General features: G+C 43.5%; 2 protein-coding genes across 5 annotated transcripts; one reads left to right on the top strand and one right to left on the bottom strand.

The window, feature by feature from the left end:
* Positions 1 to 658: 658 nt before the first annotated feature.
* LOC138207063 (gamma-glutamylaminecyclotransferase-like) lies at positions 659 to 1,745 on the bottom strand. Its single transcript, XM_069164065.1, is given in 3 exon segments — positions 659 to 882; positions 884 to 1,240; positions 1,662 to 1,745. Coding segments are annotated over 3 exon segments (564 nt in total). The 5' UTR covers positions 1,731 to 1,745; the 3' UTR covers positions 659 to 744.
* A 180-nt stretch (positions 1,746 to 1,925) lies between these two features.
* On the top strand, positions 1,926 to 9,901 carry arl13b (ADP-ribosylation factor-like 13b). Of its 4 annotated transcripts, none has more exons than XM_069164062.1 (10): positions 1,927 to 2,432; positions 4,153 to 4,223; positions 4,370 to 4,619; positions 5,057 to 5,162; positions 5,347 to 5,549; positions 5,994 to 6,099; positions 6,197 to 6,347; positions 6,861 to 6,983; positions 7,784 to 7,852; positions 8,625 to 9,901. In XM_069164062.1, the coding sequence occupies exons 1-10, from the start codon at positions 2,374 to 2,376 to the stop codon at positions 8,636 to 8,638; spliced, it is 1,152 nt and encodes a 383-aa protein (XP_069020163.1). In that variant the 5' UTR covers positions 1,927 to 2,373; the 3' UTR covers positions 8,639 to 9,901. The 4 variants fall into 4 exon arrangements, with proteins under 4 accessions (XP_069020164.1, XP_069020163.1, XP_069020162.1 ...); XM_069164061.1 differs by lacking the exon at positions 8,625 to 9,901 and adding an exon at positions 8,293 to 8,459; XM_069164060.1 differs by having other exon boundaries at positions 1,929 to 2,432; positions 8,468 to 9,901.
* The last annotated feature ends 5,520 nt before the right edge of the window (positions 9,902 to 15,421 follow it).

Below are 15,421 nucleotides of genomic sequence, written 5' to 3'. Positions count from 1 at the left end.
ACGGCATTTGACCTACTAAATGAAATACATCTTAAAAATCCAGATGACAGCAATCGTGATAAAACAAAGTTCATCCTAGAAATGTGGTGAATCCGTATCACAATCCCCATTCTTGGGTAGCAGTGATCCTCTGAGACACAGATGTTGTTGCACAAACTTTACACACCAAGCAACTGCTATGGAGCCTTCAGGGACAATTGTAAATATAATCCAGACATGTATAGTTGCAGATTTGCATATCATAGAAGTGTAGACTGAACTTTTAACACACGTGGTGTAATAGTAGATATAACTGTGGGTTCAGGTTATATCCTTTTAGAGAAGCTTTAGAGGGAGAAAGTGCTTCTTTAGTCATCAACTAAATTATTCAGCACTAAGGATTGTTTTTTTTTTAAAAGATTTACACAATAATAAAAGCTCAAATTTTTTCTTTATGCTTCGTAGTTTATTTGAAATCATGAAAAAGAAAGACAACTTGGTCCACCACATTATGAATGTTCAACATGACGCTACAATCTGCTTTCAGATTCCCTCATTGGGGTCTTCATTAGGTATATTTTTTAACTCCAAGCTGGGATACGTGGACCCTCGCGTCCTGCACGTCGGAGGCCTCGATCCGCTGCGAGGGCCCGCATATCACTGCTTGCAGTTTTAATTAGCCGTTATGTCTATCTATCACAGGGAACACTACATGGACAGACACAGAAGACAGGAACAGATCGCGGATCACAGCTGATGTCTCCATCACTGTCGTGCTTCTCTGGTCACGTACTGGAGCCCGTGATCTCCATACGAGTCGTAGCGCTCGTAGCAGGGCAGCGAGGGCCAGTCTGGCTGGTACGACGTCGTGCTGTACATAAAAGCCTCCACGATGCTTTCTGGTGCTGGCGTCACCCCCCCCTTCCACCTGCCCCACCGCCTCCTTCGCCTCCAGCTTGACCACAGTCCGCTGGTACATGGCGGGGACGCCTTCGAAGTCGTCCAGGAATTTGAGCATCTGCTCGTCCACTTTGTAGATCTCCCCGTGGACGAGGTGACCCCGGCCGGGGATGTTGAGGAGGAAAGGGATGTTGTGCTCGCCGGCGATCACCAGCGGGTATTTCTGGGTGGTGAGGGCGGAGGCGAGGAACTCGGCCTTTCCGTTGGTGCTGTCGAACATGCGGTAGTAGTTGGGCTGCCCCTTCTTCAGGGTGCCATAAACGAAGACGTGGGTCATGAGGACGGAGGAGGGAAGACGTCTCTGAAACGGACAAAGAAAGAAATGTTAGTATTTAGTGTCGGGACTATGACCTCTGACCTCTGACCACCAAAATCTGTTTAGGGATGTTACCTAATCAAGAAAATTGTCCAGAGATGAATTAATAATGAACAACCTTAAAAATAAAATAATAAAAAAAGAACAACAGTAGAAAATAGGAGCTCTTTGGTTACTGCAGTGAGCTCAATGATGAATTCACTGATTAATATAATCACTGACTAACACCTTGGATCATTAAACCAGGAAGAGGTTATTTGTGAACGCAGAGGTGGAGGAGGAGCAACTTCACTCTGCACTACATGCAACAGGTAATGACTGACGTCTGCACATCTGGCTGAATAATAACAAGCTTTTTTAGCAGGACCTTCAACCTATAAATCACAACAAAGGAGCACAAACGTACCTGGAGTGAGGAGAAGATAATTGACGCCACTATGACTGGCAGCCGGTGAACTGAGCTGCATCTGCGCATGTGTAAGACATGCGCAGATGCAGCTCAGTTAATTTTTTTTTTTTTTTTTTAATGAAACAACTTTATATAAAAAATTTTTTTATTTAAATAACTAAACCAAACAGGCCTGTATTGTTGTGTCTATATTTGTGTTACAGACATTTGACAAGTTAAATCTGATTAAATCAGGAACATTTTTTTTTTTTTTTTAATTTGACGCTGATTTGCTGACGACGTAGTGACGTCAGCACGTCCGCAGCCTAGCAGCAGAAAAGACGGCGTAAACAAAGCGAGCGGTTAGCCCCGTAAATCAGCTAGCGCCGAGAAGCTAACGGTTTTTTTTGTGAGTATGACAATCTAGCGTGGCCGCGTTAGACTTTACACGAAACGCCGTTTATTGGAGAATACAACTGTTGTTAATAATAATAATTAAAAAAAAAAAAAAAAATGACAGACTTAGCCACACAAACGAGTTAAGAAGACACCCGCGGTCGCTAGCCGCATTAGCTTCAGCTAGCCTTTAGGTAACGGGGATTTTGGACTTCTGGAAATCGATGCGAGCGTTTATAAAACACGACGATGTAGATCATTTAGTCTTTAAAAGAGTCGACCCCCGGTGCTCCTGGTCTGGATGACGAGTTGATCGCAGTCGTCTGGACTCGGGATGTTTAGCCTGATGGCGAATTGCTGCAACTGGTTGAAACGCTGGCGAGAGCCTGCAAGGTGAGTGGACCCTGAACACACCACACATCAGTCAATAAAGACAATAAAGACAATAAAGACCTTCTTCTGGCTGCAGAAATGTGTGCTTTGGTGCATTTTATGACTGAAATACTGTTTATATTTTTTAGGTTTTTAGGCTTCCTGTTCCTGCAAAGACAAACAAACAAACAAACAAACAAACAAACAAACATGTCCACAACTGTAATAGTGGGCAATTATGTTAAATAATTAAATCAAAAGACAGAACATAATCAAACTAATAGTTGGACTGAGTTTTTTTTTTTAAAGACACCTATTTCCAGGATTTTGTAAATTGTTATTGTTTTTATTGAATTATCTGACATTTTACAGATTGAATAATGATCATACTTTTTTTTTTTCTTTTTTTAGTCGTCACCTTTAGATCTCAACCTTTTTGTGTTATTATAAAGCACGCCGTGCGTCTCTTCTGCTTCAAAATGAACGGACCGTTTTCCTGTGTGTTTTATAACTGAGGTGTTGTTTGTGTCCCGACTCCGAGCAGGTGATACTCCTGAGTGTGAAGCAGCAAGACCAGCAAAATGTAATTGCTGGTGCTTAACTCACGTGGGTCCTGTGAGGCATCTGATCCTTTGGATTTAGTCTGAAATCCTCACCTAATCCCGTAGCGAGGTCAATTCAGTGGGTCTCTCTTCCATTTGGCCCGTCGCTGTGACGGGACGGAGGGTTATATGGGTTAGCGGGCGACGTCGTAGACACACTTTTCTGGAGGTTTTATATCGTAAGCCCGCCCTGATGAAGGCCAGTTGGCTCCAGAGGACGGTTAGATGGATAGTGCGGTTGATGTCTTTTCGGCGCAAGTTTCAAAGGTGAGTACGCAGCTCGGAGACAAAGACATTTGCGTGTGCAACGGAGCTTTAGGGACATGTCTTCTTACCCTCGGTCCTTCCAGTTCGGCGCTTCTTAGTGTGTGTTTACTCGGTCGATGGTTTTTCTGTCCCGGCAGGATTTAATGCCAGGAGCCGTAACGTAAACACAAAGATTTGCAGGACTGCTGTTATGATTACGTGTAAGCCTCTACTGAAAGGTTAGACGAGTGGCTCCGGATCCTCCAATATGATTGTGAGAGCATTTATATGTTAAACTTCCTATTCTTTTTTAATTTTTTTTTATTTTATACAGCTTCGGTGGGACTGACTGTTGTCAGATGGTGATTATGCACCTGTTGAAATAAGTGCAGCACATTAAGGTGCACATCTTGAATTGCAATCAGAAACGTTTCAATACACAACTTGAATTTTACAATTCCCATTATCCCTGTGTTAAAGAGAGACTTGGTGGTGGTGGATGCTGTGACCCTCCCAGCTTGCTGTTTGTTTTAAAACAAGAAGTTTTAAAACAAAATCATGATCATTTTATGTACACAGATTATAGTAGTAGAAAAGTAAAATTTGGCAAGAATAACTACAAACATTGCCCGGAGCAAATATGCATCATCTTTGTCTTGTTTTCATCTTGTCTCTGCCACGTGACTGTTGCTGACTCACTCAGCCCACTGTGCAGATCTCTGATTGCGTTGGTCATTCAGATTATTAATTTGCTTATCTGTGCCCCCAAATGCGTCACGAGAGCTAATGCCAGGCAACCTGTCGAACTCATCATCTCAAGGTTGGCTTGGTGTGATGCAGGAGTGATGCGTCAGTACACGTTTATTCATGTTTCCTTCTGTCTTGACTTCCAGGAAAGTGACTCTGGTGATGGTGGGACTGGATAATGCAGGAAAGACTGCCACAGTGCGAGGAATCCAGGGAGGTGAGGACTCTTTGTTATAAATGTCAGTTACGCATCATCAGTATGTTTTCTGTCGTTATGTCTCCCTGCTTTTAAATGTAATTGTTGTGAAGTATGTGCTACAGAAGTCGTCTCCGGAGGTCTGCATGATTCCTGTTTGCTTTCAGAGAATCCGCAGGACGTGGCTCCGACTGTGGGCTTTTCCAAGGTTGACCTGAAGCAGGGCAAGTTCGAGGTGACCATCTTCGACCTGGGCGGCGGGAAGAGAATCCGGGGCATCTGGAAAAACTATTACTCCGAGTCCCACGGCGTGGTGTTCGTGGTGGACTCCAGTGACGTGCAGCGGATCCAGGAGACACGGGAGACCATGGCGGAGGTCCTCCAGCACCCCCGCATTGCCGGCAAACCCGTGCTCGTGTGAGTGCTCTGTCAACCCCCGGGAAATTACACTTGACAAAGGCTAAAAATCATAATGTCATCTATTGAAAGTCTGGGTGAAGACATGCAGCGACTGCCAAGAACAGAATGACTTGTTAAAGCACACAGGGCACGCTGAAAAAGATGGAGATAATGGAGAAATTGCCGAGCCTAAAAGTCTGAGCCCTCGGTTCAATTTGTTGAATACGTGCACTGCAGCTTGATTCCTGGAGGCGTCTGTTTAATCAGTAACTGGGACACAAAGCACGGGCTGGGGAACACAGAGTTTAAAGTATATTTTCAGGTATGCAGAGTGTACTAATCAGCAATCCACAGTCAGCAGAGTCACATTTCCATGAGACTTCCTCTATAACTACACCTCGCAAAAACTGCATTACAGCAGTAAGTAACGTGCTAGTTTTTCTCTCTGCTTTCAGGCTTGCCAACAAACAAGACCAGGAGGGAGCGCTTGCTGAAGCAGACATCATTGAGAACCTGTCGCTAGAGAAGCTTGTTAATGAGAACAAGTGTCTCTGTCAGATCGTAAGTGTTTATGCACCTGTTGTGGAGCAGCAGCTGAATGACATTGAGGGCGTTTAGACGAAGGGATGGCTTGGTTATTTTGGGAACAGATCATTCTTACTCTTAAAATGGTGTGCAAAATGAATCTGTTCTTTTAGTGTTGTTATATTTCATATATATATATATATATATGTCCCCTCTCCAGGAGCCATGCTCTGCTGTTTTAGGCTATGGAAAAAAGTTGGACAAGTCCATCAAGAAGGGCCTGAACTGGCTCCTCAACAACATTGCCAAAGACTACGAGGCCATTACTGAGCGCGTGCAGAAGGACACGGCCGAACAACGGGCTCTGGAGGAGCAGGACAAGAAGGAGAGGGCGGAGAGAGTACGGCGGATACGAGAGGAGAGGTGAGGACAACATTAACACGATCAGTGTCTCCGGGCTCGGACTGGAAAAGAAGTTTGATGAATTAAACCATAACTTTCTGTGTTAATTAAACGAGGACAATAAAACAAAATCAAAACATGACATTGGTTAAACTATAAAGCAGAGTGTAATAAAGTGAAAGATACACAAGTACAGAAATTTAATTTGGGAAAGATTAAAGGGGAGAAGATGGCCAGAAGATGGTGTAGACAGCTTGGGTCCAATGAAAATGTTAAAATGTCAAAGTGGTAATTATCCTTCAATAAAAGAGGCATACAAAATTGCTTCCAATCGAAAAGAGCAAACTCCCTCTCAGTGGCTAAATACCAGTTGGTACAAATACATTTTCTAATTCAATCTGAATGTGACGTCGTCATCAAGGAAGAGCATCATTATGCAGAAAGGTTAACGTCTTCTCTGTCCAGAGAGCAGCAGGAGGCAGAGCAAGAGGGCCGGCCGATCAAAGAAGAGGAGCCCGACGATGAGAACATTCAGAGCCCCTTTCAGCCAATAGTCACCGTGATATATGAAGTACGTAACTATTGTGTGCACACAGCAGGGGGGGGGGTGGTTCATTACTGTTACGCTGTTGAGACTCTGAAGTGACAGGCTTTCATGTTCTTTTCAGAACGAGGATAAAGAAAGGGAGAGGAAGAGGCAGAGAGCGACGCAGGAGGGCAGGACTTGCAGCTCGCAGGCAGGAGAGGAAGAGGAGTGTGAGGAGGACAATGACGAAGAGCCAGATGATACGAGACAAACGCCGGAAAACAGCACCTCAGGTTAGTCGTTCAGTCTCTGTGGATCTTCAAATGTGGAAGCTGGACGTTTAGTTTCTAACCAAATTCAGTTGAATTCCGTTGGCTGTTCTTAAATATGTGCTTGATTGATTGGATTAAAAAAACATTTAGTTTAATTGTTTGGCAAACTGCTGTAGTTTTATAATGCAAGCCTGCTGCCAAAAATGTTCCTATAGATGATCAAAATGATTATCTGAGTAGGTGTGAGGGTAGAGGGATCTATAGTAGCAGCATGTGGGAAGAAATTCAGAGCTGGTTTTCACTTTGACAGCAAACGATGAAACAAATATTTATTTTAACCAAGCACAAAGTACTGAATGTGCTCGACAAAGGAAAATTACAAATAATTACATGATGAATCAGAGCAGTTATAACTTGCTTAGGGTCCTATGATGAAGGCAGAACTGAGGAGGAATTTCAGTCCTACTTGTATTTTGTCAACCGTGTGATGCAACCTGTTGACTCTCCAACGCTGAAATGCGTCTGTACGTTCAGCCACGACAGGTGAGCAGAGCAAAAAGAAGATGAGCAAGCTGCACCTGAAGAGGAAGCACAGGGTGGACCCACTGAGGACGGAGGATGGACCGGTGGAGACCCCCACCCCTCCGCCTCCTCCAGGTCAGTGTGTGCAGCGTCACCAGCTGCAGTCCTGATTTAAGGTGCTTTAATGTTGCCGGGCAGCTTCCACTGCATCCTTCAGATAATGTGCAGAAGTTCCATCTCATGGTAAATTGATGCCCCAATGACTGCAGAGAAAGCCTCCAATGTTTCAGTCCTGAAGAGTTAGCACAACATTCTTATCTCTACTGTCAACAAAAACACAAGACTTGCACACGTGTGGCGCTGTTTGGTCAGTGGATTTAAACATGGCGGGGAGGAGCGGAACAAGCAGAGAGCACCACAGTGAGCTGGTAGATAAGAGCTGCAGGCGGCACGCTCTGCTGCGGTTTGTGCAAACAGAAACACCACCTGCACACCGTCAACACGGCTCACCTCGCTGCGCTGCCCCGCGGAAAATCACTCGCTCTGTGGCGGCGCAGCTCGAAAGGTGACGGTTACTCTCGGCTCGGCTCGAGTCTCCTCACCGCTGTCGATCCGATCGATAGAGCGCTTTGATAGCTGATGATGAAGCTGCAGGACAGAGATTAAATGAAGAAGGGAAGGCAGGCTGGCGGCGTTCGATCTCCCCGACTTCAGATACTTCTTTGATTAGATGAAGAAGCTCACTATCTGGCACACGGCCGGCGTCGCTGTCTCGCTCCAGACTGCCGAATGCATCGCTGTGTTGTCGTTAATCCTCCCGCGCCGCCTCGGACCTTCTGAAGGAGTCAGATAAACCGAACTCTGCAGCTGCATGAAGGAGGAGCAGGATCCTCCGGTTATATCCTCACCATTGTTCTTTATGTATTTTTTTTTAGTGGGATGGGCCACACCTAAAGTCTCTAGGCTGCCTAAACTACAGCCACTCGGGGACTCGAGACATTCTGGTAAAGCTGCCTGTGACGTCCGCTGTAACTCCACGCATCCATCGGCTCTTCAATGTGTCACTAATTCGGTCTTGCCGTGGGTTAACTCATTCACTAACTCCTCTGGCGGCGGGTCGACGTTTCCTCTGCAGTAACACGCTGTTCAGATCCACATATTGTAAATAGTAGCACCACATCAGATTTCCTGATGAGGTGTGGTGGATTTGTGTCACAGCGATGGTGCTGCAGAGGAAACACTGAACTCTGTCTGCCTTCAGACGTGTGTTGACTGTTAATTAATATCTCACACACACACATCGCTGTCTTTCTTTCTCTTTTTCCCCCCTCCTGCATCTCACACCAGACATGTGTTTGAATGTGTGTGGATCCTTCATGGTTGCAGACATCTTTTAATCAACATGTATTCATGCACTTTTTTTTTTTTTTTTTTCTCCCTCCAGTCTTCGCATCATAACCACCTCTGCAGCATCCCCTCATCGCTTTTCACTGGCTTGAATCGTAGATAGAGCATTGATGGAGAGTGGCTGGCTGTGGTTTTTTAAAATAATTTCAGGACTGGACGGATGTAGCGCTCTAACGTAGCCAAACCTTTTTTGTTTCTCCTCACCTCCACAGAGTTTTACAAGAAGCCTCTCCCGCCCGTTGCGAATAGGCCGCGGCCTAACGGCGACACTCATGACGTCATTCTCTAAACCTCCTGTTACTGATTGAGGTTGACTCCCGAACCAATCAAGGCTCTCTCCTTTTTGCTTTTTTTTTTTGCTGTCCCAAGCAAGCGGTGTGTGAGACGTCTGCACCACAGAGATGCTGTTTCGGGGCCGCAGGAGCCGGGCGAAGTGCGGCGGACGCTAAACACGAGTGGCGACGAGAACTTCTGCTCTAAAGCCGTAAATCCGTTTCACAAATCAGTGTGAGACGCTGAACCTGCCTTGAACTGTCTGTCTGGATTCTGTCAAAAGCACGTTTGGTGCTGAACTCTTTAAAACTGAAACTTTATTTTTTATTGTTGATATCGGTATTAAAAAGATTGGACTCCTTTTGTCCAACTGAAATGCTTTTAACTGACAAAGAATGTAAATATAACCTCATATGTGTTTGAGTCTTACTGAAAACTGTTTCCACGCCGCCATTAAACATTACCATATTTATATCTTTTATTTTTGCACTTTGAGTTTTATAGTGTAAACATCATGTGATCATGGATGGAAAGGTAAAAGTCTGAAGTGGCTTTTCATAGCTGAGTACTTTAAACTTCCCTTTTTACAACAGAGGTGTAAAATAAGGATGAGTGGAGGTTGAGGAATTTGTCCTCAGCACTCATTCACACTTCATCCTGATTGTTAATCGGTTTTAGTCTTGAATGTCTTGACATTTACTTTAAATACTGTAAAACTGTCATGACCATGAAATGAAAAGTCTGTCATCAGGTATGTTTTCTTGTCTCCCACCAGAAGCATCAAAAATAATCTTTTTGTTTACTGTTAAAAATACAAAAATATGAATATTTTTTGGTTTACAGGGCTACAGGTTTTTTTTTACGCTCTCTGCTGTTTACACTGTGCATCTGTTTTTAAAGTGATATTTCCCTTGAGGTGGGAACCAGCTTCCAACTTGCCACCTTTCAGGTGCCCCTGTGGTGTGAGCCAGCACTGTTGTTGTTCCAGGTTCCCTGACTCAGTCTCCTGCATCCCTTTTCACTTTGAAATAGCTGAAATTGCACCTAAAAAAATAAAATGAAATAACACGAATGTAGAAGTTGGCACGCTCCATTGCCCCAGTTAACTTTCTTTGTGCTTTGGAGGAGTTTGCAGTGGAAAGATAAGGGAGGAGAATATATCACTACACCGACAGCTGGAAGAGCCAGTATTGGGTCAGAACACATGAGAATGTGTGGAAACCATGAAATATCACTTTAAAAACAAAATATTGTATTTCAGATCTTTAGTATGACACTCACGCTCTTGTTATTGACCTAGATGTTTGAAAAAAAATATTTTTTCTACCCAGTTTGAATTTTATAACCGCACAATTAAAGGTCTTTGAAATATATCTGTTTGTGTTTGTTTGCTGTATTCCTACATCATGAGCAGCTGTGGCTGCATTGGAAATGTAATGCTTGTTGCCATGGAGTATTTTGTTGTTTTATTTTTGGCTCAACATGAACATCCGGCCTCTGCTTAGCATACACCTGTCTGTTCGTCACTGCTGATGTTTATTCATATACAGTGATGTGAAAAAGTGTTTGCCCCCTTCCTGATTTCCAATTTTTTTGCATGTCTGTCACACTTAAATGTTTCAGATCATCAAACAAATTTAAATATTAGTCAAAGATAACACAAGTAAACACAAAATGCAGTTTTTAAATGAAGGTTTTTATTATTGAGGGAGAACCAAAAAAAAAATCCAAACCCACATGGCCCTTTGTGAAAAAGTGTTTGTCCCCTTAACCTAATAACTAGTTGGGCCACCCTTAGCAGCCTTAGCAGCAATTGGGGCTGTTTTGCTGCTTCAGGACCTGGAAGACTTGCTGTGATAAATGGAACCATGAATTCTACCGTCTACCAAAACATCCTGAAGGAGAACGTCCGGCCGTCTGTTCGTGACCTCAAGCTGAAGCCAACTTGGGTTCTGCAGCAGGACGATGATCCAAAACACACCAGCAAGTCCACCTCTGAATGGCTGAAGAAAAACAAAATGAAGACTTTGGAGTGGCCGAGTCAAAGTCCTGACCTGAATCCTATTGAGATGCTGCGGCATGACCTTCAAAAGGAGGTTGGTGCTGGAAAACCCTCCAATGTGGCTGAATTACAACAATTCTGTAAAGATCAGTGGGCCAACATTCCCCCACAGCTGGAAAAGACTCATTGCAAGTTATCACAAACGCTTGATTGCAGTTGTTGCTGCTGAGGGTGGCCCAACCAGTTATTAGGTTTAGGGGGCAAACACTTTTTCACACAGATGAAGGTGCTGGAGAGGCTGGTCTTGGCCCACCTCAGGCCGCTGGTGAAATCTTCTCTGGACCCGCTGCAATTTGCGTACCAGCCTCATGTGGGAGTGGACGACGCCATCATCTACCTGCTGCAATGAGCTCAGTCTCACCTGGACGGAACCGGTGACTCTGTGAGAATCACTTTCTTTGATGTCTCCAGTACATTCAACACCATCCAACCACTGCTGCTGAGTGAGAAGCTGCAGGTGGTGGGGTTGGAGGGGGGTGGACACGTCCACCGTCTCCTGGATCACTGACTACCTGACAGACAGACCACAGTTTGTCCGTCTGGGCGGTGTGCTGTCTGATACGGTGGTTAGTGGCACTGGAGCTCCTCAGGGAACTGTTCTGTCTCCCTTTCTGTTCACCTTCTACACCACTGACTTCCAGTACAACTCAGAGTCCTGCCATCTGCAGAAGTTCTCTGATGACTCTGCAGTGGTAGGATGTATAAGGGATGGACGGGAGGACGAGTACAGGGCAGTAGTGGAGGACTTTGTGGAGTGGGTGGGAAGAAATCACCTGCTCCTGAACGTGGCCAAGACCAGAGAGATGGTGGTCGACTTCAGGAGGAAGACGACGGCTCCACAACCGCTGAGAGTTCTGGGAGAGGAGGTGGACATGGTGGAGGAGTACAAGTACCTGGTGTCTCCATGACAACAGACTGAACTGGAAGACCAACATCAACGCTGTCTACAAGAAGGTGATGAGTCGACTCTTTTTCTTGAGGAAACTTCGATCCTTCAATGTGTGCAGCGAGATGTTGGAGATGTTCTACCAGTCTGTTGTGGCCAGTGCATTGTACTTCGCTGTGGTCTGCTGGGGGAGCAGCATTGGAGCCGGAGACACCAACAGACTTGACAAACTGGTTAAGAAGGCCGGCTCCATCATCGGCTACAATCTGGATAGTCTGGAAAAGGTGGTGGAGAGGAGGACGCTGAGGAAACTATTATCCATATTGGATAATCCTGACCACCCTCTCCACCTGCTGCAGGGACAGTGGAGCACTTTCTACAATAAACTCCTGCAGCTCAGCTGTCACAAGGACAGATACAGGAGATCATTCCTGCCCACTGCAATCAGATTGTACAATAACTCACCTCTGGCAAAATCCATCACACAACAATAACACCGTTGTCTGTTTTTCTTGTTTGTTTAAATATAAAAAAACAAAAACAAAAAAACAACAACTTTGCACTATTGTTCAGTTAGTTTTAATTTAATTTAATTACATTTTCCTATTTTATTCTATTTATTGTATATACTGTGCATTTTTATATTTAATATTGTTTTTACTGTTATTTTATTGCTTTCCTCTATCTATAAATGCTGCTGTAGCGAAATGCAATACCGACGTTCACCAGAGGGGCGCTGTCGTGCACGTCGGGACATCAAAGCCGTCTCCCGGGAGACGACCCTTCATGTCTCAATGAAACAGCAGCGTCATGAGCGACACCATGAAGAATCTCATTTGGTTGATTTCTGCTCACTGCTTTTGAGGAGCTTTATTTATTTGACCGTTAACCAGACCGACTCCGAAGGAAGAAGTTTATTTTAAGTCTGAGAAGAATCTCCGGTGAGTGACGAATGCGTTGCTAACAGTTAGCCGTTGCTGTAGAGCTACAAAGGAGGACAGTTGTTTAGTTGGGCTAAAGATATCTATCAGGAGAGAAGAGAAAAATAACCAGTCGGAGATAAATATTAATTTGTTGATGAATATGATTTTACGTGGTTGATATCTGTGATTGTGGAGCTGACGGGGCTATATAATGCGTCGGGACCTGTTGAACCGAGCGGGAACGATGACGTCATTTTCTTGTTTTACCGCCAAAAGTAAACGGTCAGATTGAGAACAGCTGTTGAGTGTGTTGCTTAGTAACGGTGGACGTTTAAATGATGCCTGTTAGGTATAAGTGAGAGATGTCACTGAGACATGAGTACATGTGTGAAATATGTTGGTATGTTAATATTGACCATAGTGGATATTATTATATATATGTATGTATATATAATATATATATATGTGTGTAATACTATTTTACTGGTCATTTACTGTTACACCAACGATAGAGTTTATAAATTACAGTACTGACATCATATTAAATTCTGCTGCATGCAGATTTTTTTTTTTTGTATGGATCTGTGATGGAGACAGCGATCCCCAGAAACCTCCGCAGAGCGCTGGAGCTGAGTGACCCTGCGACCCCTGATCATCTTCGCCGTGGGTGAAGATCTATCTATCTATCTATCTATCTATCTATCTATCTATCTATCTATCTATCTATATAAGGCTCCTTGCTTCCAAATTCACCACCAGTGAGTAAGTTTTAAACCTGTATCCACACAAGACTGGACAAATTTGCACCTGTGTTTGTTTGACTAATCAGTGTAATCAGTGTAAGATTTCTGCTGACTGATTTTGTCAGCCTAAAAACATGGCCTTATAGTCCAAAGCAATACATCAAACTTTACAGTCATGTTTTGGGCTTTCTGCTTCTGAGCACAGTGAACTGAATGGACCCATTGTATTTATAAGAAACACACTGAGCCTGGATACACCATCTCTTTTTCTTTCTAATCACTCACAGCAGTAGTGATCTGTCACTAATACAAATTAAACTCCCCACGGGCAAAACATACAGTCGTGACAACTGAACCTAAATGCTAAAGAAAATGAAGACCTGACACCCGCTCCAAAATGATGGATAGCGCAACATTAAACTCGAGAGAATCTTCAAAGCACAAGGGAGCAATTTGAGTCCCTTGTTGACAAAGTGATTGCACATTTACAAAGTGCTGATGAGAGCGGGGTTTGCCTCATTTTCTGTTCTACTTCTTTATCCAGAAACAGCAGGCAGAGAAAGATTTTCCAGGATTTTATAAAAACAATAAAAGAGCAAAATGTAGCTTCAGAGAGACACGATGAGTTTTCTGTATCCAGGACATGACGATTTGGTGTTTTTCTCCAAAAATAGCTGCTTTTGTTTTGTGTCCTCATTTAGGCATTGTAAAACATCTGTTCGTGTCTGCAGTCCATGTCTCTTGCAAGCGGAGCATTGCAATAATGTGCTGTCTCATTAGTGTTCTCCCTGTTGTCGACACACAGACAAGCTTCATTTAAGTGAAGGATGTCGGGACGCAGGAGCTGAAATTCACGCGATGACGCCGTGTCCTGCAGAACGACGACAGCAGGTGCACCGTTGCACCTAAAGCAGGTGCTTTTCAGCCATCAACACCCTCCCTCATTACGCTCACACTTCTTGATATCATCAATCTGTTAATCTCATTCCAGGAGCGACTTGGTGATGAAGTGGTGTAATTTACTTCCTTTACCTGCCAAAATCTGCTTGTCTGCATCTGTTTTAGTTACTGATGACCCCAAATGTCTTTCAGCAAAACGCTGGAAAGTGAGGAGAGGAAGGTTTTACCGTCAAGAAAAAGTAAGTGTTATTTTGTGTTTTTGTTATTTTGTGGCTTCTATGAAATGTTGCAAGGATTATAAAATCAGGCTTTGTCAAAGGACAATCTGGTACCTCTTCTGTGCAAATGTATGCACAGTTTAATAGTGTAAAAAAAAAAAAAATGCTCTGCTACCAAACATCAGACATCAGCTTTAGTCTGTAAGCCTGTAAAAGCTGTTTCAAGTGCTGTGGTTGGCACTTTTTAGGTGGCACACTCCTCATGGCTGTCAAATTAAAGGTCAAACTGGGAGGAATGAATATACAGGGCACAAGGGCTTAATGAATAATTGGCTGCAGCTTTGGCAGTCACCTGATCTCAATGCAGTTGTCAAGTAAGTCAGTTTTGTTGATAAAAATCACAACATTCAGCCAAAGAGCTTTACAGAAATGACACAGAGGATTCTGTTCAATAGTCGACTCTCAGTTCAGATAAGAAAGAGATGGAGATGTATACGGAGTAGGCAGAAATAACAACACAGTATGGGGACGCAGTATGACGTAAATGGGTTGGTCTTGATCATAACAAAGGACATGATGTTCTTTACAATTACATTTTGAGAGTTTTTTTTTTTATTAAAAAGAGACAAAACACAAACTAAATAACTTATAGTATCATTACAATGCTGTCATATTATCATGATAATATTGTTATCATTAATTCTTTTGGCCACCACATTGAAAATCTGACATCATGATAGCCCTCCTTGTCTCATGTTGTGGTAATGTTATGTGAATGTTCAGCTGCTGGGGTTTCCTGTAGATGCCTCTCATGTTTTACTATTATGTCTGAGTCAGAGCTCAGCATCAGATTCTCCAAAAAGTAAATCCCCCAGCACTCTTTGAAAAACCCACAAGCTGGTTTTACAAAACTTCCTGCTGTTGTGAAGATGTTTCCAGAATTGAATCAAAGACTCCCTTTAACCACCTGGAAATCTGTGCTGCCTGTTGCACCAATAAAAATGTTTTTTTTTTCTTGTCCCCCAAGTTAGCCAGATGTCTCTTTGCTCAATTTGCCAGATATATTGATGTTTATATTGATTTCGCAAATATGGAAAATCCAATAAACTATTCATACCAGTGGTTTTGAAAGAGGTGCGATTTCTTTATTATTCCTCTGTT

The sequence above is a fragment of the Embiotoca jacksoni genome, unplaced genomic scaffold (assembly GCF_022577435.1).
Source record: "Embiotoca jacksoni isolate LCO1_2020_lvr unplaced genomic scaffold, fEmbJac1.0.p SCAF_30, whole genome shotgun sequence".
Classification (NCBI taxonomy): Eukaryota; Metazoa; Chordata; class Actinopteri; family Embiotocidae; genus Embiotoca; species Embiotoca jacksoni.
Note: the sequence above shows the minus strand (reverse complement) of the source record. Positions and strands in the feature narration are given on the sequence as shown.